The following is a 24,604-nucleotide window of genomic DNA, read 5'->3' as shown; positions in this document are numbered from 1 at the left end:
TCTCAAAAGGATTAAGGATGAGAGATGTTGCTGGGGATAGATGAGTTTGCAAATAAAATTAAGAAATTTAAGTAATAGAACATATATGGAAGAGTCGTTGGAGCCTCTGTGGCAACACGTATATCTAATACACTCTTCATCAGAGTTCCCATCTGAAATCCCTTGCATTATATCAACAGAAACACTGCAGCCTTCCCAGAAAGTCCATAAAATACATATTGTGTTGCCACATTTGTCCTCCTCCTGCCATTGGAACTGAATTAAGAAAGCAAAATCTTTTCTCAATCTGCCAAGTCCTCCACCTCAGCTCTTTATCTTTATAGACCTTCAGTATATACTAGTTCTACCTTTTGACCGTGTCCTGTACTGGCACCGTGTCAGTTTCCACATTGACTTTACTGCTCCATTTGAATGATTTTGGGTAAGGGTGATAATACCATCTGCAGATTGGATTCTTGGGCTCACAGCAAGAGTTTAAGACATTTATGGGCATCACAATGCAACTTTAACAAGCTGTCCCATAGAGTGATTTGTTCCAATTGCTTCAGTCTGCTTTATATCTGCTGCCAAGATAGGGAAAGAAGAGAATCACTTTTTAATGTGTGTAGATGTGTGTAGATGTGTGTGCATGTGTGCGTGTGTGTGTTAGTGACTATTGATGAAGAGCTTGTTGCGGCTGAGATGGTGCTGCTGGACTCTGGCGCCTCTAGGAGCAGCGGCTCTACCTTTAGCTCTCTCCGGATGTCTGAGCTCCTTGCCCTACTTCTAAAGTTAAGCCCAGACACCCTGCTGAGGAAACTCATTTTGGTTGCTTTTATCTGCCGTCTAATTCTTTTGGTCACTACCCAAAGCTCATGACCATAGGCGAGGTTTGGAATGTAGATGAATCTGTATATCAAAAGCTTTGTTGTCGTGGCCAGCTCCTTCTACACCTTGGAGGTCAGATGCAACACCCTTGCCAGACTGCCTGTCCGCCTCAATTTTACCCTCACCCGTGATTACGTCCACAAGATACTGAAACTCCTTCGCTTGGGGCAGTAAATCTCTCCCAACCCAGAGGGGGCAATCCATCATTGGAACCATGGCCTCTGACTTGGAATCAATGACTCTCATCCTGACCACTACACAATGCAAACCACGCTGCATGCTGGAAGTCATCGTGTGAGGAAGCCAACAGAACCACATCATCTGCAAAAAGAAGAACTACGACTCCAATGTCCCCAAGCCAGACCTTTTCCTCCTCCCGGCTGCGCCTTGAGATCCAGTCCATGAATTTCACAAACAGAATTGTTGACATGGGACAACCGCAGAACTTGAATAGGAAAACTGGAAACTGAGAAAAGAGACTTACTTTATATTGATCTTCTTAACTCGAGGAAAGGAAGGCTTTATTTTACATTAACTACTGGTCCATCAGCACATAACAGAAATATGACAATCTTGCCTGCATACACACACACACACACACACACACACACACACACACACACACACACACACACACAGACAGAGAGAGAATATTACTTTTTATGCAACTTTAAAAGAAATAGCTATAAAAGAGATTTTGCTGTGCCTGGCCCGGGCCGACTTTTCCATTTTTCCATTATTCTAAAGAGATGACAGGCTAAATGAGTTGTAATGGGATAAATTGGCTGTCTCTCTATCTGTATGTGTCTTATGTGTAGTTCTTCTGGACTCGCTTTATGTGGGAGGCAGGCTAGCCTACTACCCCTCGGTTCACTGCCTCACTCTGCAGCCCTGACTGTGAAGGCCTGATTGGAGCAGATGGAGGTGGGAGGCTATGAGGTAGTGGTAGTTCGAGCTAATTATTAAAATGACTGTTATTATAGGATTATATTTGTCCTTGAGTGGATATGGGGTAGAGTGGGAAGCAGGCAGACATCCAAACAGTTGGGCAGGCAGAGCCCCCCAACCCCACCCCCCGACCAAGACATACTTGTTTTTGTTTTCTTTAAACAAATAGTTTGACATTTTGGAAAATTTACGTACTTGCTCTTCTCATCAAACTGTTGGCAAGAAAGTGAATTAGCTTATATCCCCCCAAATGTCACACTAATCTTTTATCAGATCATGAGGAGTCCCAGTGCCTTAAAATGTCTCTTCTTAGACATTTAGAAAGAGAGCCATTGTGTAGTTGTTATTTCTTCTGCAGAGGAATGTGGTAGCAGTGTAATCTTGTGTGAGAACCAGTGACCTTATCTCTTTCATATGTGCAGTACCTACAAAAATAACACATGTATCTGCAAGGAAAGAGGCAGAGAATCACACACACAGCATAAAGAAAAACAAACACATGTGCAGGGAGTCCAGTTGTTACTCCATCATCTCGCTATCTTCCTGGACTGTATCTGTCAGTGCATCCCTGCGCCTGATGTCACCTGGAATAACCTCAACACACACTCATGCTGAAATCAGAGCCAATGATGTCATCCAGGACAATATGCTGTTTGTGCATCTGTACTGGGTGGGCTTTCACATCCCTAGTATGGGTGTCTTTACCACAGAAAGGTCCAGGCTGTTCTTGATCTCTGATCTCATTACACAGCTCTTTAAATTATTTTAAATAAATGTTGCAGTCGCAAATTTCAAACTTAAAACTGCATGTTAAACTACTTAAACTCCCTCATTAAAAACCCAGCACAACAAAGGAGTCAAATATGACTTTATATTATTTTCCTGAAGTCCAGCAGCCATTAGTTTGGAAACATTTGCAACAGTGAAAATGGAGCTTCTGTTTCTCTAGCAAGCATGAACTATAAAGCCATACACGAGGACTAATCCTCTCTGAGAGAAAAGGGGCTGTACAACACAAAGGACAGCTTAGCCAATCAACAGTAGATAATCTGGGACAGAAAGACAACTCATGTCAACAGTTCAGCGCAGTGTCAACGAGGTCAGCCCAGTTGAAACTGACTCAGGACTGTCCGAGCCACATATTATGCAGATCTTTCTAATTCACTTTTAATGGGATATTTTGAGTAAAACAGTAAAACTAGGCAGAGCTGGTTATATATAAGCAAGATAATGTTCCTGCACTGCCTACTTCTCACCTAAAATGTTTTCAAAAAACATATTTTAGTGCCTTGTTTAGCTGTAATGGTGAGAGTTTGTAAACAGGAAGTGGGTGCCATATTGTTCCCTGCAAAAGACAACGGAGGCTGAAAAAACTGAGACCAAACAGTAAAACTAAGCAGCACACATCAAATATATGAACCAGGATTCTAGTACTACATGGCCTATTTCTCAAATGATTTCAGAAAAATATTTTATATTATATTTAAACTGTAATACAAAATCCTTTGTTACCATTTTGTCAAATGGATGTGTTCGCATTACTTTAACTACTAACGGGAGCGTTTGTTGGTCTTGTGAGGCCCAGTGCATTCTGGTAGTTGTAGGTTTTCTGTCTCTTCAGCAAAAGTGAATGTCACAGTCCCTTTTCTCTGTTTTCTCTTGCACCAATTTCAAAACCTTAGTTTTATTAAAAGTGAAATACTTCTTTAAAGGCAGTTTTGTCACAGCAAAAATAAAGCGGACTCGATTATAAAACAAAAACTCACCATCAATAAATGGCCCATTAGTTGAAAGTAAAATCCACTGCAGGGGTAACCAACTTTTCACAAACAATATTTATCTTTCTTCTTGCATGATCTTGCATCATTTCGTGAAATGACCACCAAAAGCTCTCTCTGATATCAATCCACCTCTCGTTGGGATGACATGAAAATGTTTTGCTTGTTTTGGTTACTGTTGTACTTGGCCACCTCCAACCTATTACTGCCCATTAAAGGCTGGCCAGGAAATGAGTTGTCAACTTCAAATAAATATTGCCTTATATAAAACTTTTGAGCTGTTCTTGGACATGGCAACTCCTTGACCCTGCCATGGAAAGGCGGTTCATCTTAGTGGCACCCTCTAATTATCCATCTCCAGAAGTAAAGGTCGCCTGTCCCAATGAGGCATGCCAGCACTCTGGATCAGTTTCTCACTTTTTGGGATCAAAATATCCTGTAAGTCAAGGAGTTTACAGAAAGAATAGAGTATAGCGCATAGATTTGAGTCTGTCTTCCTTAATGTGTCTAGGTAGAAATCTTCAGCGGGTTATACATTTAGACCAGCCGTGTTACATCATGCAGGAGCAGCCAGTCAAAGATCTGATGAAATATGTGCTGATACCCCAAAGCAAAGGCTATGCACAGTCTATTACTGCTAGGTTGCATTTACTTCCACCTAATTCATCAGTCTCACTCTCTCTGTCATTCTCTATGTCTGTCTCTGTGTCACACATGGCTCCCAGCAACCCCTGCTCTTAATTTTGTCCCTTCCCCGCTCTATCCCTCTCATTCTTCAAAATACTACATACAGTTTGTCACACATTTATATTTTTCATTTCAATTCATCCTTTTCCCAGGAACTCAGTGAACTTCCTTTAATTTTTCATTCTTCTCTCACTTGCCACTACAATAGTAACCCAGTCAAAATACATAATTTTGACGTAATCCAAAACTCTGAAGCACAGTGTGGCCGAAATGTTAAATCTTGCCACAAATTTTTAACAAAATACTTTTTTTTTTTTTTTATTAAGGCCAGATTTTAGTTGATTTCAGTGGAGTTATGATTTGCTGTACACTGACATGTGTGACCTGATGTGAAAGGAGGTGTTCCTCAACACTTAATAATCACACACATGGGGCAGGTCTAAAGTCAACAGAGACACAGGATGTGCTCTCGCTTTTTAATTTTCAGATCCTGCAATTGTCAAGACTGGACAGAAATCTTACACACAGTTTCTTACTCCCTGTTTCTTTACACTCTTTATGAGCATGCAGGCGATGAACAATCAGACACAAACACAGACATAAAACAAATATAATAGTTTTATTTTAGTAATTGAAACTTACACAATACTGCTGTTCTCATTAAATGTTTTATACCTCTGATGAAATTGTCCCATAATTTTTTTTCTTTTTTTCTTACGTTCAGCAAAGGGTAGTCAGTTATGTTAAAATTTGTTAGCTTGTATGACACAGAGGGGTTCATTGTAAATGACTCAGCTCTCTGAATGAGGTTACTGAGGTTTCACATTAAAGATAAGAAATAATACAAAACAAACAAAAAGTCCTGGCTCTAGCCACTTACAGGAGAACATTTTTTTCTTGGCACCAGAAGGAGTTTTGAATAGTATGAATAAATAAAATGACATCACCAAGGTTAATTTTACTTAAAGATTTTATATTTGTAACATCAAGCCTGTGTTACAAGCTCGGGCCAGTATGATGGAAAGACAAGTGGACATTTACCAGGCCAAGATTGTTTAATGAAAAGACACTATAAATTAGTTTTTTGGGAAGTGTAGGCTCCTGTGTGTTAGAAGCTTGGCGCATACTCAGAATAACAAGCATTATTTTCACCTCTGTTACACATTGATTGTTATTGGTCTCTTTACAGCCCCCCAACTTTATAGAAATGCAATCTTAAATGGCTGGAGTACAATTTAGTCTACAGACATAAACTTAAAGCTTTAACTATTTTGTTACTTTCCTGAAGAGAACTTCTCAATTTGGTACCAAGTATAGCATAAATAGGAAGTGTTGTTCCAACTTAATCTTCGCAAATGTTCATCATTATTCATATTCAAAGCCATAAAGGTTGATATTAAAGTCTGAATGCATGTAATTGCTCACAATTTGAGAAATGAGTGTACTGTTTGTAATTTACTTGCATCACATTGGAGAATTTCTGGAAATTAAGGTTTTACAGGGGAACTCCATGGATTTCTTTTTAGGGGCAGGGGAGTACTACTGCATAACAGAAAAAAAAGTATGTCTGATAAATTGCCCCAAGTGATGTCACTTGAGTCAGCATCAGTCGGTGAATACTACAAGAGTACTAAAAAAAAAAGTTGATATGGAGTTAGAAACAGGTGCTCTTACCAGACCTCTGTTGCAAACTCCTCATCTCTGTTTGAAAGCAAATTGTTTGGGGCTACATTAGTCGCTACTTTCATGACTCCCCTGAATTACTAAACAAACTGTGATTGGTTGAGATGCATTGTGGGTAATATAGGCACCAGTTTTTGACAAGAAGGAAAACACGTGGATTAAAAAAGCCTATTTCACTTGTTAAGCTGCATCAGTTTTTTCATTTTTCATCTTTTTTCAAAACGGTCAGTCGTTAAACAAGCCATGTTATAAGGAGTGCAATGCCAATGCCACTGGAATACTCTTGAAAAATTCCTCTCGTAGATATGTTAAGTAATCAATAGTTGCCCAGTGCAGTTTTAAAGACAAAAAAAAGTTTAGATGGAACATTAAAAACAACGTGTGCTCTCCCTCTTCTCGTCTTCTCCTTCGGTCTTCCTTTTAGTTTCATATTCTGTCCTCTCACCTGCTATTCTGTCCTCTGTGTGTTTTTGCAGATGCTGCTGAAAGACCCTCTCTACATCGGGCTGAGACATAAGAGAGTGCGAGGCCAGGCCTACGATGACCTGCTGGATGAATTTATGAAGGCTGTGTCGGACAGGTAGGATCATATCAACCTTCAATTGATCATTTGCCTGCTTCCCGTATGCGGCCTGTTATTGTCATTTTAATATATACAGCACATGGGGCTCTTAAACCAAATATGTCAAGCAGTTTAGCATCATCGGTGTGTGCGGTGTGATGGGATTCAGGGGTCTGGAATTTCAGTCGGAGATGGTTCGGTTTTACCATCTTTAAACTAAATTGTGGTTGCCAGTACAACCGAATTTCTGCTTACTGGCTGGTTGGCAACATGAGCCTATTGAAAAGTGATCAGAGAGCCTTGGTAACCATCAGTGCTATTGATTTAAGTGGCATGATTCTCTCCAGACGGAGGAGGGCTGAGAGCAAAGCTAACCAACTATTCAGAAGTTAAACTGTCAACAGCTGAACTGACTCTTGGCAGTATAGCAATATCTATTTTTAAACTATCCACAATCATCTGGCTTGCTTTTTAGTCCACACAAACACTGCCAATTGGTCAAATTCATTTTTTAAGGAATGATAGAGAGCTTCTTTAGTTGTAGAAAACAGCACATTTTAAAAAGCAATACATGATTAATCTGAATGCTTAGTATTTACTACTTAATTCACTGTAGAAGTGAACTCTGAGTAAGAGTTACAAGAACAATGGTCATCTCCTCAATTGCTGACTGTTGGGCTGGATGATTATTTTCATTATTGATTATTCCGGTCTTTATTTTCTTGATTATTTTAGCAATCATTTTATCAAGGAAATATCAGAAAACAGTGAAAAATGCCAGTGTAATTTCTCAGAGCCCACACTGATGTCTTCAAATGGTGTGTTTTATTAGACTAAGCTTTCAAAAATCCATCAGTTTGTTATCAGAAAAGCATCAAATTCTGTTATGTTACATGAAACCAATAAATGTTTGGCTAGTTTACTTTAAAAAAATGACCAGAACAATTTTTGATTTTTGATTTCCAAAATAGTTGCCAATTAATTTTCTGACCATCGATCTAACTGATAGAATGCTCATTGCGACCAAGCAGAAATGTTCAGAGCTGAAAAATGAAGCCAATATGAAGTGCCCAAAACTACAGTTCCTCTAATGACCACATGAGGCTGACTCCAAAACAGGGCAAATCCCCATAGACCCGGTGTTAAATTGCCTAACCCTATTGCAGAAATAAATATGTTTCCATGTAAAAGATGGTTTTGGTCTCTGTAGCTAATATCCCCCTTCATGACAATTGTACAGGAGGTACATTTTTTACATACCTTGCCTGTTTACTTTTTATTAAGGCTTAAAGCTAAGCATATTTAAGGGTGTGACACTAAAATATGACTGTCTGTGAGGGGTTACCAAAGTCTATGAGTCAGATCTACCCGTCGCTCCAACCTCTTGTTGAATTGTGGTTACTTCTGGCTCCAAAAAAAAGCAAGATGGGGGAGGCCAAAATGCATAGGCTTTAAAATGGCAGTCCACAAACCAATGTGTGACATCATGGTCGCTACATTTATGATTTTATACAGTATATGGTTGCAACTCTAGTAAAGAACTGTAGAATTCTGGTCTTAATCATATCAAACAACCCAAATCTTTTCAGATGGCGGTCCCTGAAAAGTTTTTTTTTTTTCAAATGGTGGCCCGTGACCTCATATGTGTCAGTTAAGGGGTTCTTTACATGAAAAAGGAGGAAGGAACCACTGGCTTCCAGAATATACTGAGCATGTTAACAGAGAAGCTTACAGGAATAGACCTCTGGTTTGTGTAAAAATCTGTATATCTGTATATATAATCTGTATATTTTGTCTCTGTGTTGACTCCAGTGTTCCCAGTCAAGGGAACGCATCCCATCATATCTTCCTCAATTACACTGGATGCATAATTCAGAATTGTGATGTCATGTGGACATGCTAAACCCTGTTTGATTCATTAGTGGATCACAGTGAGGAGACAGCTTTGGCTTGTTTGACTCAGAGGCACAGTAAGGCATTGAGTGTTTGATATTCCATATTCATTTGGGTTTCATACACTGATCTTATCTTTGCCCTCCTCTCTGAGCTGAAATTAGGTGAGTCATACTGCTTCCCTTTGGAATTTATTGCAGTACTTTCCTCAATGAGACTTTTGTATACCTTGCATGCATGCCGACACATATGTTTATCTCTGCGTCCCTGTGTGCCATGAAGCCATCACAGCCAGACACACATGGGCCTGGTTAAGACTCGACCCAGAGAGTCCAGAGTCCAGTAGGAGAAGCCGGGGTCTGGGCCCCCTCCAGCTGGCAACAGGAAGCCATGACTCTAATAACCGGGTGGCTTCTCAACTACAGGGAACAGCGAAGCTTTTTTCCCCAAAGGAGCCAGATTGGCGGAAAATGAGTAATTATGGGCTCAGAGATTGAATGAATGATTACAGCTCTGCAGTCCTTTAAGTAATATCCATGCCTAGTTTTCTAAGAAACTAAACGGGAACTAAAATACTCCAGATTGACTCGTCATCAATAAGCAGCAGGAGTCTGGGGGGATTTTTTTTTAATCCACTGTTCAAAAATGCTCCTCAGATAAAGAATGGTTCATGATGCAACTGAGCGTTTGATGTCTAAGGCGACTGCTCCTGGTGATAATCAGCAGGTGTTATCTAAAGCTTTTGTCTTCAGACAGAAATGAATTATCCCCTAATCTCATTGCTCCTGCACACACCCATAACACAAGGCTCTGCAAAGGTTTTGAACTTTTAATTTTTTTTTGCCAGTATTTTTTGTCAGGAAAAACACCATTTTCATCACACTCAATCCTCAATATATTCTTGTTGGTTTGTGCACATTCCTCTTTGAGAATCCTACTGCATGAATCTCATGAGAGGAAACTGGAGGGATGTGCAGGAAGTGAAAACTCCACACAACTGCAGTCAGTAAGAGAAAAGATGTGTTTTAGTCGCACAGCAATAAACCATAAGATTTTAATGGCTCCTCACCAGCAATAGCCGTGGCTGGAGGCATTATGTTTTTGGGTTGTTCGTCCGCCCATCCCATTCCTATGAACTTAATATCTCAAGAACTCCTTAAGGGAATTTCTTTGAATTTAGCACAAACCTCCACTAGGACTCAATGATGAATGGATTAGATTTTGGTGATAAAAGGTCAAGTTCACTGTGGCTGCCCAAAACATGTTTTGGGCCGTAACACATGGAACGTATTTTGAAAATTTCACACAAATTTCTAGAATAAATGATGACCTTACGACATTTCATATCCAAAAGTTCAACTTCACTGTGACATCATAATGCTCAGCAAAAAACATTTTTCTGACTTAGTCATTCTGATATCTCAGGAACAACATGCCACTTTTGTCAGTATTCAATATGGCATAAATGCATATGCTTTTGGTAGCGTGCAGTTTTTAGTATACCCTAAAAAGATTCCTTTTTTTGTTGTTGGGTTTTGTTTTTTTTGGGGTTTTTTTGTTTTTTAAAAGTAAAAAGTTCTCTACCAGTAGCCACATGGTCCATTATGATTTTTGATGCTTTCAAATGTTTTGATAAGATACATTAAGTTATCTTATTATTTTTAAGTCAGCAGGAGTTCTTTATAAAGTAAAACTGCAATAGGTATTGGGATAAATAATGTTAATACTTTGATGCTTTTTATATCAACAAATTGAAAAGCCATTTACACATGCAATAAATGATAGTAACTCAATGTACACATGTTTTTTTCTGTGGGTCCATTTTATTACCAGCTCTAACAAGCTAGATTAATAATTCTGAACATATTTTGTGTTTCAGCAGAATCTATATTTTTCTCCAGTGTTTAAAAACTGTAAAGTAAGTGTAAAACATTGTGGTTTTTATGGCAGGTTATGTTCCAGACAATTTCTAGGCCAGGTGCAGTTACTCTCTGGAGTCTTGCAAGAAACTATAAAAGAAGGAAGGCTCATTGCGTCACAGTATTTGAAGTTTGCACTGGTGCCACTTCTATTGAAGTTAATGGAGGGGGGATGACAAGTCCTACTATAACCCATCATGTCTGTGCTGATCTCCAAACAGATAAGTCTTTGTCTAGCAGCTGCATATGACATTAGCTCAGCTTAAGCCCTGTTTGATCCAAAGTACTTACATCATGATATGCATGACCAGACGGGGCAGGTCCGACCTATTATCGCTGACCTGATCTTTTTTTAGTTTCCGGTTGAGTCCTTTAGTTGTTGTTAGGTTGCCAGGCAATCAGCAGAAATCTCCTCATACAGCCAAGAATTAGTCTGGCACCCCTTCCAAAACAACAATATGCTGTTTTTACAAACAAATGAGATATTAATGTGTTAATTAGGGATTGAAATAGTTTAAGAGGTGCTAACAGGCGGATTCTCTTCCCCTTGGATGAAGCTTGGCTAGCTGTTTCCAGTGTTTGTGCTAAGCTAAGCTAACCAGTTGTTGGTGGTAAATGTGGGCGCAAAAGCGATAAAATATATTTCCCAAAGTGTCAAACTCTTAAACGGTACTTAGAGGATTTTTAGACTTTAGGTTGGTGAAATTAAATAATTTTTTATATCAGAAATGATTGTTCAGTATTTGATACAGAAGGCTCTAATCTGAGTAGCATGCAAAAAATACACAAATGCCCTTCACCATTTTAAACTCTTGGCACTGAGACAGTAAGGAACTGAGAGACAGACTGATGGCTGGATGAAAGGACCAACAGAGGAGAGAGAATGCAGAATGCGTCTTTGTCTTTAATGTCGGCTCAGGGATTTGAGAAATAATGTGTGCTGAGAGACACTGGCTCTCAGGAGAGAGAGGGGGCTGGGGATTTATTAAGGCTCAGCCATGAAGCCATGAAGCCCTGTAGGGACTGTGGTAACAGTCAATGTGTGTGTGTGTGTGTGTGTGTGTGTGTGTGTGTGTGTGTGCGTGTGCGTGTGTGTGTGTGTGCGCAAACACATATATACATGCTAGTTGGACAGCTGTGTTTGGACAGAGCGCCCTTGTGTGTGACCTTCTTTGCAGAGGTCCTCCTTGGTATTGTATGGGCGACTAAAGACTTACTTCTCCTCTGCTTCTTGCCCCCCCCCCCCCCCCCCCCACCCCACAGTGTTGGAAGTATGTACGACATCCACCTACTTCCTATTAGCTGGAGATTCAGATTTCATCGAGTCTCAGATGAAGCCAGATTGTGTTTCCTGAAGGAGCTGGGTCACTCGTTAACTCCCCTGTCTTACAGATTGGCCCAGACATAACACCAGGGTCTGAGTGATTCGCCACATGGGAAAGTGTCTCGTGTCTCATACTCTTTTTCATACAATCAGACATTAATAATAATGTCACAAGGAGTTTTTCTCAATATATTGACTGGTCTGGCACTAAGCATCAAGTTAGTACTCTAGAAAACAATGAGTTTAGGTATTTTCCTTTCTTTCCGCTACAGGTATTGCAGTGGCACATCATAAATCACAGCAAAATAAAAGTTTTAAGGACAAAGGGGCTCTGTGTTATGCTGCATTATTTTCCAGATAGTTTAAAAAGCACCATGGCAGGAAAGGTTACCGTCTCCTCTGCAGGTGTCTTGTCTGCCGGTCTGGTCATTTTCTTTTCCCTGTGGTCTGCAACGAGAAAATTACTGAAATCAAAACACCTTCATTGGTATGATAATTATATAGTATGTCTATATTTGATGAAGGATAGATGAATACAAACACTGCACTATTTTAGAGAAAGAATCTTGCAGTAAGTGATGTGATGTGCCAGTACAACTTCACAAAGGTGGATCTTATATCTTCTGAAAATGCACATACAATGGTTTATATGACATCTCATGAATTAGCGCTTCATGAAAAACATAATATAAACTTAACATAAAGTTTTGTAGGATAGCTTTAGGAAAAGAAACACCAGTCTCCTGGGGGAAAGTCCTGTGTTTTTTGACCCATTCACCACCCCACCCTGCCTCCTTACATAGACTTTTATCTCCCTCTTCTCTCTTATTAGCACACTGGTCGTGTGATTGCAGCTGTCCTGATTGTATGGGCTATATACAAATTGTGGTGCATTACTTCTGCAGGTAAATGTTCAAGAAGTGTATGGAACAGGCCACTATAACTAAAACCTATTTCACATGAGAGATTTTGACTTGTGTTTATTTCACTGGTCTGATGTGGGTGGGTTTTAGCAAATTTAAGTAAGAATGTGATAACGTGTCAGTCAAATCTAATCGAGCCACAACCACAAAATCTTGATGAAGCAGATTAGCTGACTTTTTGGGAGTTTGATTGTTATTTAGTTTGTAATACAATGATAAGATTATAGAGAGATAGTTAATATTTGAAGCAAAGTTTTCTTTGTTGACCACTTGGGGACAACAGAGGCAAATTGTAGACACAACACTGCAGTTTCGTGTTTACGTATTCAGCAGATTCAGAGCAATATTACATGTTTGCGGCTGCCTGATATGTGCCCAAAGTTTAATATTTGGTCTTCTTTTAGATGTTTTGCACTTCACCATCCACAAAGACAAATATCTATCTCAAGCTCCTAAAGCCTTCACTTCAATATTGACCAAGTAGTTGCTAACTTTGTCTGTCTGCTGTTTGGTGCTGAGCAGATGGTGTACTGTGGGTTTTTGGTGCTTTTTGTTAAAACAGCTGGCTGAAAAAAAAAACTACATTATAAGAGGGAGAACAGTAATTTGCAGGCAAGGAAGCCAAAACAATTGGCTAAAAGATACTAAAATGTTCTGTAAATCTGAATCGACCTGCAGAGTTGAGAAGTAGCTCTCTGTGAGTTAGCACTAAGAGCAATCACATACAAGTCATGATCTGTTATTGTTATTTATTATAACCATTTGCCATAAAGAAGCCTATAGATTGCAGTGGAAGCCAGTAACTGTGATTTAGTGTGTTTCAATCTATGCAAACTTTCAGCCACTTTGGGCAAGTCAAGTAAACCTTTATTTGTCTGCAGAAGGGCAATTGTGCAGCAGTGAAAAAAGCAATAACATAAGAACAAAAACACACACAAGGCAATTTAATGCAACATGTGATAAAAAGTTTTTTAAGAAAAATTAAAAAGTAAATATGTAAAATATGAATTCCAATATATATTTACCAAGCATGGTTGGGTGCTCAAGCTTATATTACCCTTTTCTGTTGGAGTTAAGCAGTGAAATGGCTGAGTGTAAAAAAGATTGTTTGTATCTGTTGGTTTTGGCTTGTGGGTATTTGAAATGGAAACCAGAAGCCAAGGTCTGAAAGTCAAGGTGCCAGGAGCGTCAGACAGGTTGGTCATGAATGAATCAGTAAGTAAATAAAGTCTGTGAGTGTGCTGCTGTCCAAACTGCAGCTACAAAGTTGTTTGTTGTTTCCCATTTTTCCCCAGTTACCACATGCAATCACAAAGGTCATAGCTACCACAAAGCTGCATCAGGCAACTTTTATGAGATTCACTTTCAAGAGACAAGCTAGGATTTATATTTCTGCTCACAATCTGAGTCATCTAGTCAACGGTATCAGAAACAAGAGTTTTTATTGCCACAGTTTTACACCCTTAAGCAGGTGTAGGCAGGATTGTTCTTGCCAGTTCTCTCATCCTAGTGAAAGATGTGAGTGCTTTCCCACCAGGCCCTTTTTGGTCTCAGAAGTCACTGAACAGACACTGCTGTTGACAAAGCACTGGACAAAGAGATGGAAAGTGATCACACTGCCAAATCTCAACAGCAGGGATACACCATCTCTTTCTTTATTCACAACAGCCATTAGAAGGGGAACAAAGTTGCTGTTTTGGCAGTGGAGTTTGCAATATGACCTGAACTTTGTTTTGAGCTCAGAATTGTTATGCCCTCATCTTATTCCACCAGATATAAAGTAATTATCTCAAACATTTTTACATAAATGTATGTGAAGTCACTATCTGTCCACAAGTTTACACAAAGGTGTAGCCTATAAGTATATTTATTATGTATGACACTTGATATCAAAGGTTCTCCTCTAACACAGGTTTTTAGTATCAGATGGATCCATTGGACCCAAAAACTATGTTACTGTTTATCAGTATTTTGACATATATTATAGCTTAAAAGGTCCATTCCCTTTTTCTATGGGCCCAATGTTTTGTTTCCCTATGAAAAAATAATTTTGAGTAATTCATATTTAAAATCTTTTTACAGTGTTTTACTTGTGTAATTTTCAGTCTAAACATTAAAACTGTATGGTATAATTATTTGATACCATAAGTCATTGCAATATTGGCACCTTTAAAACATTTATTTCCACTTTTCTTGTGTGGTTACCCAGTGACAGTAATCCCACTATTCAGCTGGCAGGAGGAGCATTGTACGATTTTGGCGTTCCATTCAAAGGGGCGTCAAAGAAAGACAACAGACTTTTAGACAGAATAGGGACAACGAACATAAATGGCCTCCAAAAGAAGCTTTGTTCTAGGCAAAGCACACACACACACACACACACACACACACACACACACACACACACACACACACACATTGTCAAAAATACTCCCCTCTATCTTTATGGCTAGGGCCAGAGACCAAAGAGCTTTCTTCATTGGGAAGATGTTCCTTTCTTTCGGCAGTACCACAACCACAGATAGTCACTCTGTAGTTTATTTTCGGTGGATGCCCATAAAAATGCATGTGTTCACAGCTCAGTCATTCTCAGATCTGTGTCAGGAGTTTCTGATCTTTCTGGGCTATTATTTTAAAATTAAACAGATGTTTGATGGGTGACATTGTTTTTTACTCACTTTTAATTTGAAGCCTTCAAACCAAATCCTTTGTCGTTACTGAGAATACTTAATAGCATGTGAGAGCAACTTCTGCAGAGGACTACACTCCCACATCCATCTTTTTGGACTCTTGAGCTTCCTGCACAGGCAGCCTGGTTTCTGCGTGAACTGGTGTGACCTCTCCAGTAGCGAGTTGCACCAAACCATACCAGAGGGCGCTGCGTTGGCAGCGGAGCAACGCCACATCTATCCTCGCCTGTCGCCTGTCTCTGTCTCCCTTAAAGGCTGAACACAATGAAAAGTTTATAGCTCCCTTCTTGGCCTCATTATTCCTCCTCTTCGCACAAGCTCTCGGTGCTTTAGTACTGCTCGCTGCTTGATAGAAAACACATTTCCCTCCTCAGCGCTACTGCCGTGTTGGCAGTAAGTCAGCGGGGCTGTCAGTCTCTGTATTAGGAATCAGTGTCTTGCAGTGTGGCAGAGGGAAGGATAAACAGTGACCCAGCGATGGCACTCTCTCATCAGGACATTAAGTTTTATTGTAGCTGAACTCAGTTGCTTCTTATCCTGCATTTCTTTCCTGCCTCGCTTCCGCTTACTTTCATCCTCCTACTGCTGAATGTTTAAGCAGTTTAGCAGCCGCTGTAACGAGTGGGAAAGAGCTTTGGTGAATCATACAATAACAGTGCAAACAAGAATCCTTCTCCTTATGAGGTGGGGTTTTATGAAAAGACTGAAGAAGTAACAGACAGAGAGAGGAAGATAAAAGATAGACAGATGCATGAAGAATAAAAGTGTGACATCTCCCCCTTCTTCTTCTTCAGTTAACTGCAGAGCTGCAGGTGTTGGGGGGGGGGGGATTTTCAGGGCAGCTTGGCCTGTTTGCTTGGCCAGCTCCCAATTTCTTCCGTCACTCACTGAAACATGATCCCTGGTGTTTTTAATACAGGTTTCAGACAACCTCACCCTTTCCTCCCATTGTTTCTAGCTTAATAAAAGTTATACTGCTCATCTTTACTTTCAGACAGTCACACCATTGAAAAGACATTTGTGTAGCTATTCCAGCTATCTCCTGCTTTTGTCATCGTATTGCAACAAGTTGTCTGTTTTTTCATTTTGCTCTTTATGCAATTTCACCAAGTGCGAGAATTTTCCTTAAACATAATATCTTGAATAATTTAAATCTCTTTGACTGACCGTTTGCAAAACCCCACCATAAACACTGATTGTCCAGTCACAGTTTGTCAACTGTAACTAGGTATAGCAGGCCTGTCAAGCTTTGGATTTCACCACATGCCGAAAAGGTTTTCATAGAGTAGTAATAAGAGCGATATTCGGTATATCAAGAGCTTGACAGGTGGTCTTTATTTATTTATTTATTTATTTATTTTTACCTTTACAACAGCAATAACCAGAGGCAAAGGAATGATTGAAACAGTGTGTTTATCTGCTCTATTTCAAACTGTAGATACTGCTGTAGTTTTAGATCTAAGCCAAAAAAGAGTCCCATTCAGCACAACCAGTGTATAGTGGTCCTCCACTGTCTAGAAACCAATCCTACCATAATTTAGAATTAGCTGGGTCTTTTATGGATTTTTGGAGGTTAACACTCCAGCAGCCAGCAAAACTCACTGTCTTAGTTACTGTAATTTGTTACATTCACTTACACGGTGATTCATTCTCCTAAAACACTTTTCCCAAATCATGAAGTTTGCGTTTGCTTAGTTTGTTAGGTAGCCAGAGCTGATCAAATCTGGCGCTGTAGATGTCTTCAGTAATATATTGTAGACTATTGATTAAGAATTTCTTCAGCACCTGTTCTGCTGTTTGCTTTTCCGTCATCTTTTACACCTTCACCAGGTCCTTGCTTTTCCTCCAGCTGAAAGCCTGTCTTTCATCTTGGAGAGCAGCAAACATCCAGTAAATTCCTGAGCAAAAGTTCCACGTGTTAAAAGGCATGTGAACTTGGGATTCCTTTTTGTCGCTGCTGAATCTAATTTCCAGTCTCATAATGCTTGCCTCATGGGTTTTTTTTTTTGTTGTATGATGTTTTGGTAGGAGGTAGGAGGTGCAGACTTCTGTATGTTAAAGGTGGTCTGACAGCATCTCGTAAAATTGAACACAGCTGCTTTACTGGAAGACTGGGTGGGCTTCCTCTCCTTCAGATTTGGTGTTTTGTGATTCTACTCTTTTGTGGAGGTTTGACCTTCCTCACAGAGACCCATTGTGAGGTGCTGTCATGAAGTTGGAGAAAACAGGTGTCAACTTGTCACTTGGCCATTAAACGAAACATTGCACAAAGTTCTGTGGCTGTGATTTTCACTTTTGATGTGACTTCTGTTGAAAGAGATAATTCCTCTCTGTTTATTGAAACATTTTTAATATATCAATGCATATTCAGGAATTCCAGCAATTGTTTTAACTTTGTGCAGTAAGAAGCCAGCATCACTTCTCCTGATTTCTGTCCTGTGCTTTATAATGTAGTGGGAGAGTGCCCCCCTCAGGAGACTGCTCTCTCTGTATGTGTTCATTTGTGTGTTTGAGTGGGTGTAAAAGTCTATTAGAGGACTCTTCACTTTCTGAAATAACTATAGCTCAGTTTTTCCCCTTTTCTGTCTCTTAAAGTTCTCTATTAGTACAGTCAGAGTTAATGCAGCTCTCGTGTTTACAGGTATGGAATGGACTGTCTGATTCAATTTGAGGACTTTGCAAATGTTAATGCTTTCCGGCTGTTGAGCAAATACCGCAACCAGTACTGCACATTCAACGATGACATCCAAGGTAACTCAACGACAAACATAAAGACACACACAAACACACACACACAATCTTCTCTGTTCATTTAACCCATCCATTCTTTTTCTTGCATAAGAGTACAGGATGATATTAAAATATGAATATTTGTGTGAATAAATCTTGTTTTGTTTTTTTTTTTCAAGAGAGCTTAAACAATATTTTCATCCAACCATCAAAAATAGAAATAGAAAAATAGAAATGTAATGTGTAAGTTGTACATTTGATTTTTGTTTGAGAAACACCTCACTCAAGTATTTGTACTCACTTAAGTAGTTTGTTTATCGGTCTGATTTTACTCCCACAAATAATGGCATCATTGTGCACATCCAAATGTACTTTAATACTATATGAATAACTGAATGTTACCTTTTTCATGAACCTATTAGGAATGTAGCCAGACATAAATATGGAGTTGTAAATAGGTAGTTAGAGTGTAGTAGGTAAAAAACAGTAAAAATGGAAATGCATTTCTTTTTAATGTGTACCCCTAATTTCATTCTATGGGAGGATCAGTAAGAGTATATTAAACTGTGTTTTTCAACGTACTAGAATTTCTAACGTTTATACCATATAAAATGTCAATATTCAATACCATTTTTGATACCAAAGGGAAAAAAATGACATTGAGTCGATAAAATATAAACGTTTTTATTTGAAGATATTACTAACAAGGTTGGCAACAACAACTTTACTTGGTCAGTAGCACATAACATCAGTATGACTGTAGTTAACATTAACAATAAAAGAGAGCGAGAAAGTGCAGCTACCAGTGTATCGATACTTAATGAGTATTGAAACTGTTTCAAGTATTCAGAATCAATACGTATTGCTAATTTTTTTTACAGCACTACTGTGTGTGTTGATATTGCTCTATAATTCTTTTTTAGGTACGGCCGCAGTGGCAGTAGCTGGACTCCTGGCAGCTCTCCGCATCACCAAAAGCAAAATGAGCGACCATACCATTGTGTTCCAAGGCGCAGGGGAGGTATGTGCAGCACACTGAAATTGAGATTGATTATTTGGCTAAACAGCAGCCACTGTGGCCCAAAGAAGTCATCAGAAGATAATGACTAATTGAATTCCCCAAGGTTGTTTTAATCAGACGGTTAAAGACATCGATGTCCAAGTGGTATAGCTTTTCAATGCTGACCAGGAGTTGCAGTTACTCATTCCATATCAGAGCTTTAATCCATACTTTTTAATGAATACTCAAATGTATATATATTTTAAAAACATCATTATGGCAGTTAAAATGGGACCACACACATGCAGCAAAATAAGAGTCTCCAAGAAGAGCACAGCAAGTTTATTAATTTATTTTGAGATAAAACCACTAAAAAGTTTATCTGCCATATGCCAAAATGTAGCGATAGTTTAGCAAAAGACGGAAAGTCAGGAGACTGCCTTAAAAATGTCAGCAATATCTGACAGCAATATCTAGCCAGCTACAACAAGAAGCTAAAGTTGGCTAGTGAGTGTATTGACCTGAGCATGGATCAGCATTTTCTGCTGATAACATCCGTACTTCCTTTTTTCACAATTAGTAAAATGGAAAGGAACTACTGTGATTTTTGTTCAGATATTCTCTTAGTGAGGTGGATGTGATTTTGCATGTTATTGGCATGTAAACCCAAAGCTGCCAGAGCCGGTATGGAGATGTCAGGATACAGCTCCTCTCCCCCTTCTCTGTTATTTATCTAGTTTTTGTCTTGCTCCCAGGCAGCGATGGGGATTGCTGAGCTGATCACCATGGCCATGGAGAAGGAGGGACTCACTAAAGAAGAGAGTCTGAAAAAGATCTGGATGGTCGATTCCAAGGGTCTCATTGTCAAGGTGTCTTGATAAAACACTGCTCATGTACATGGTGTAAATATGCTAATCCAGTGTAATTTGACATCTATGGCTGACTAGAATGCGTGGTCCCTTGGGAGGTTAAAATCATAAATATCACAGATTGAATTTATCAGAGCTTAAGAATCTCTAAGGGTGGATTTTCTTAAGCAGTTTGACATCAGAGTTACCTCCACATTTAGGAAGAAACATTTCCCATGGTTCAGTAATTTATACAACAGAGGTCTTTCCTAGGAATCACGGCAAAAGGCCAGCATAAACACCTGTTACACATCTGTTTTGTCCACCATATCCATTTTTGTCATCCCTCATTCCTTCTGTTATCTGTCCTTGCTTTCTCACTGCTTCTTCCACTCTACCAGCAACTTCCTTTTGTCCCTCTCCCCTCATCCAACCTCAACTTTTTATATACATTTGATATCACCTCCCCTTTTCTCTCTCTTGTTTCCAGCTGCACTTACAAGGAATCCTGCATTCCTTGAGCAATAAAAATGTTAGAGAGCAATGACAATGACTCAAACATAATGCTGTTTTTTGTATTTGTTTGTTTTGGGGGTTTTTTTTACAGTATCTGGTGTTTTAACATGGTTTCATGTCTTTAATGCCTTTTTCAACCATCCTCTCCTTATCCTTAGGGTCGAGATCACCTGACCCATGAGAAGGAGAGGTTTGCTCATGAGCACCCACAGATGAAGAAACTGGAAGATGTGGTTCGGGAACTGAAACCCACAGCGATCATTGGTAAAACAAAGTCTTAATGTTTTCATAAGACATCCAGCTGGCCATTCTGATGCTTTGTGTTGAACAGAGGGTCAGGCTGCATCGTGTTTGATCGATAACACCTCCGGATTGTATACAAGGGTTTATTGAGTGAAAGGACTGATGGTAAATTTGTGGGCTTGAGTAAGAATATAAAGTCATGTTGGGAATGCTGAGGATGAGCCACAGAATTTTTGTGCTGTGATTAGAGTAGAAAGACTGAATGTATTGCACATTAATGGCTTTCTGTGTCAGGCGTGGCGGCTGTTGCCGGAGCCTTCACGGAGCAGATCATCACAGACATGGCTTCCTTCAATGAACGCCCGATCATCTTTGCCCTCAGCAACCCAACCAGCAAAGCAGAATGCACTGCTGAGCAGTGTTACACACTCACAGAGGTATAGTACTCACTCAGGACACTTTTTATTACTGTCATATTCTCATACACAGCAATGAGTAATTTAATTCTCTATAATGAATGAGTGAATAAAAGTAATGATAGTAATGATATCGATGATACTAATACCTTAATGTAAATCATTTGTTGCAGGGGCGGGGCATTTTCGCAAGTGGCAGCCCATTTGACCCCGTCACCCTGCCTGATGGGAGGACGTTCCACCCCGGTCAGGGAAATAACGCTTACATCTTCCCCGGTGTGGGCCTGGGTGTCATCGCTTGTGCCGTCCGAAATATTACTGAGGAAATCTTCCTCACTGCAGCTGAGGTAACACACTGACGTTTATATATATATATATATATATGTGTGTATATATATATATATATATATATATATATATATACATATATATATATATACACACACACACATATATATATATATATACATATATATGTGTGTGTGTATATATATATATATATATATATATATATATATGTATCTTTGAGCAAGATACTGGACCTCAGATTGCTCCCGATGATTTTTCCATCGTCGTGTGAGTGTGTTCAAGCAAGTTGCATCTTGTGTGTGAATGGGTTAATCTGACGTGGTGCTGAAACAATTTCTTTCAGAAGAATAAAAAATGCTGTACAAGTGCCTGACAGCCCTTTATTTTTGTTATGAATTTAATTAATACATAAATTTGTTGTATGATCAGACTTGTGATCAATTACTCATGTTATCACTGAACGTCTACTAGTGCTCCTGATGATTCAGTAAAGGCGTATCTTGGTAATGTAATGAATTCCTGGAGCCTTTCATGGTGCATTATTGACAGTGGTGGAGGAAGTATTCAGACTTTTTTTCTAATAAAAGCACACTGTTAAAAACAAAAAAGCAAGCAGGTAACAGAGGCAGGTAACAGACAGTTTCCAACTATGACGAACTTACAGTGAAACAAAGGAAGTGGACCAGTATATGTAGTGCTGGACTGAGAAAGGGACTGAGATGCAGGTAAAGAGGCCAGACAGCCACAGAGCAGATGAGAGAAGTGGAAGCAGGTGAGTAGATGGGTGGGACAGTCAGGTGATGGAGAAAGAAGCAAAGTCCAAGGGCATCTGGTGGATGGAAAATGGCAATGAAGGGGGAACAGGAGATATGAATGAAGAGTAGGGGTGGGCGATATGGCTCAATATAATTTCACAGTATTTCAGGGTATTTTTGTGATAGCGAAATTCTTGATGATTGGACAAAATACAGAAGAATATTTTATCAATTTCAAACACATAGAACCTTAACAAATTAAGTGTTATAGTTTTAAATGTTAGTATAAATACAACAGTTTGCCTTTAAGTTTTTGTCATAGAATTAGTTGAGAGTAACTGAACTCGATCCTGCAACACAAGTCTCATATTTTGATAATCTATCGTAACATATTTTGTATTTACTGTTTAACAGGCTCTTGCTCACCTGGTGACAGACAATGACCTGGCAGAGGGAAGGTTGTATCCTCCTCTCAGCTCCATCAGGGACGTCTCTCTCAAACTGGCTGCTAAGGTGAGAGCTCGATGTGCATACAGTAAAGAACAGTTGTAACGTACAGTAGCTCTATGAGTCTAGTTTTATGGGAACTTGAAAAACTGCAAAAACTTAATTTCCCCGAACCTGTTTATTACAGATCATAGAGTATGCCTACGAGCACAACCTGGCCACACTTCGCCCGGAGCCATCCGACAAAGAAGCGCATTTGCACTCACTGACCTACAGCACAGATTATGATGAGTTTGCTGTGGACTCGTACTGCTGGCCAGAGGACAGTATGACTGTGCAGTCATGCAAACTTTAACGCCCTGGTCAGAAAGACAAAATGAGCCCTGGTGGACAGCAGTAACTACTGATAATGCAACATCATCACCAGAAATGATTTTGGGAAATAAAAGAGGCTGTGTGTAGAATTTTCTCATTAATATATAACTGTGAAATTAATGATAACAACAAAAGTAGAGTTATTGCATTTTATGTCTTGACGTCCTCCTCTCTGGTAGTGAAAAGTAGTTTATAAAGTAGTTAATTTTTAAGTCACTGAAAGGAGGGAAACTGATAAGTTGTGGAACACAAAGCAGTTTGCAGAACTTATGAAATATTGCACTAATGGTTGTTATCACATTACATTTTACAATAATATATTTTTGGAAAGTCCTTCACAGGTTACTTTTAGTTGTACTGTAATAGATGGTTACTTTATGACTGTGTCAGCTACGATCCAAAAACTCTTTGTCTATTAAAAATGGTTTTGATTAATGTTTCCATGTCTGTCTACTGCATTAATCCTGCAAGAAAGTATGAAGTGTTGAACTTGAATATAAAAGGAACTTTTATAGAGATAATAGAATATTTAAAGTAGCTTTCAAGGAGTTTTTCACAGAAATTCTGTGCCTGATGTCAATATTTACAGTGACACAGTAGGCCGATTTACAGATTTGTGTAAAAAAAAATGAGCAATATTTTCAAAATGTCGATAAAACACAATTGCGAGATGACTGTGTTTCCAGTGAGTGATGTTATGCGACTTCTCCGGCAATATTATGCAACTTGGCGATGGTATTAAAAACATTAGCAGGTTTATTTCTATTGCAGCGACCTCACTAGCTGTCATTATTTGCACAGGCGACGTAGGCATGTTATATCAGCAATGATGGAAAGACAAGCTCCTTATTCGTGGGAGCAGCCGCATATGAGGAAATTCTGGGAAGCGAAAGTCCACAATTTCACAGAGGAATTGTGGATTCAAAACTTTCGAATGTTGCGCTCAACTTTTGAAGAGTTATGCGATGCAATTATACCTCTGGTAGCTCCTGCTGCATCATGCCCAAGGGAGCCATACAGTGAAACAAGTGTTTCCACTGCAGTTTTGCGAAATATGGCTTTTTCAAAATGCCTGAAATACCATCTCATGCAAGCGTAAAAACTTATCTTATGATTCATGGGAATTTTTTCGAAACTGAAATGTTTCCATTTTAATTTCAATTTTTGCAATTTCAGGGTTAATGGAAAGCCATCTACTGTGGTATCATTGCAAGCCAGCACACATAGACAAATGCGTGTTGTTTTAGTTCATTTTTATCATCAACTTTTAATTAGTATGTACCATAGTACAATAGCAATCTACATTATTTTCATTGTCATGCAATTATAGAGGCAAACAAATGCATAAAAAGGATGGTTTGGATTATTTGAAGTAAACATGCACTTCTGTGAATGGAGCAGCAAAGTAAAACAAGTCTCTAAAAAAAAATCAATATCAGATTATGTGTAGACTATATTAAGAATATTTTCACCACTTTACCTCACTGTAAGACAGCCCGCTCTGGCAGGAAACTAAAGCTGTTATTTATCCCCTTAAAACCACCAGACTCCTTTGACAAAAACAGTCATTTTTAGGGCTGTAAACTTCTGGTTAGTTGATAGGCTCTTGTTTGACCACATTTTGTTACTTCAGTAAGGCCTTGTGTCCACTAAAGCATTTCTTTTCCCATCATGCTATCATAAATAACACA

The 24,604-nt window shown here is 39.1% G+C and overlaps 1 protein-coding gene across 1 annotated transcript in view; it reads left to right on the top strand.

Annotated features, from left to right (window-relative positions):
* me1 (malic enzyme 1, NADP(+)-dependent, cytosolic) overlaps positions 1 to 23,356 on the top strand; it is a 95,748-nt gene extending 72,392 nt beyond the window's left edge. The window contains exons 6-14 of the mRNA XM_042490757.1: positions 6,440 to 6,543; positions 17,916 to 18,025; positions 18,928 to 19,025; positions 19,760 to 19,873; positions 20,527 to 20,632; positions 20,906 to 21,048; positions 21,201 to 21,374; positions 22,506 to 22,604; positions 22,726 to 23,356. Of these exons, the coding sequence (XP_042346691.1) occupies positions 6,440 to 6,543; positions 17,916 to 18,025; positions 18,928 to 19,025; positions 19,760 to 19,873; positions 20,527 to 20,632; positions 20,906 to 21,048; positions 21,201 to 21,374; positions 22,506 to 22,604; positions 22,726 to 22,893 (1,116 nt within the window). The 3' untranslated portion in view covers positions 22,894 to 23,356. The remainder of the gene's footprint in view (positions 1 to 6,439; positions 6,544 to 17,915; positions 18,026 to 18,927; positions 19,026 to 19,759; positions 19,874 to 20,526; positions 20,633 to 20,905; positions 21,049 to 21,200; positions 21,375 to 22,505; positions 22,605 to 22,725) is intronic.
* Positions 23,357 to 24,604: the final 1,248 nt, after the last annotated feature.

This window comes from Plectropomus leopardus, chromosome 7 (assembly GCF_008729295.1).
Source record: "Plectropomus leopardus isolate mb chromosome 7, YSFRI_Pleo_2.0, whole genome shotgun sequence".
Classification (NCBI taxonomy): Eukaryota; Metazoa; Chordata; class Actinopteri; order Perciformes; family Serranidae; genus Plectropomus; species Plectropomus leopardus.
Note: the sequence above shows the minus strand (reverse complement) of the source record. Positions and strands in the feature narration are given on the sequence as shown.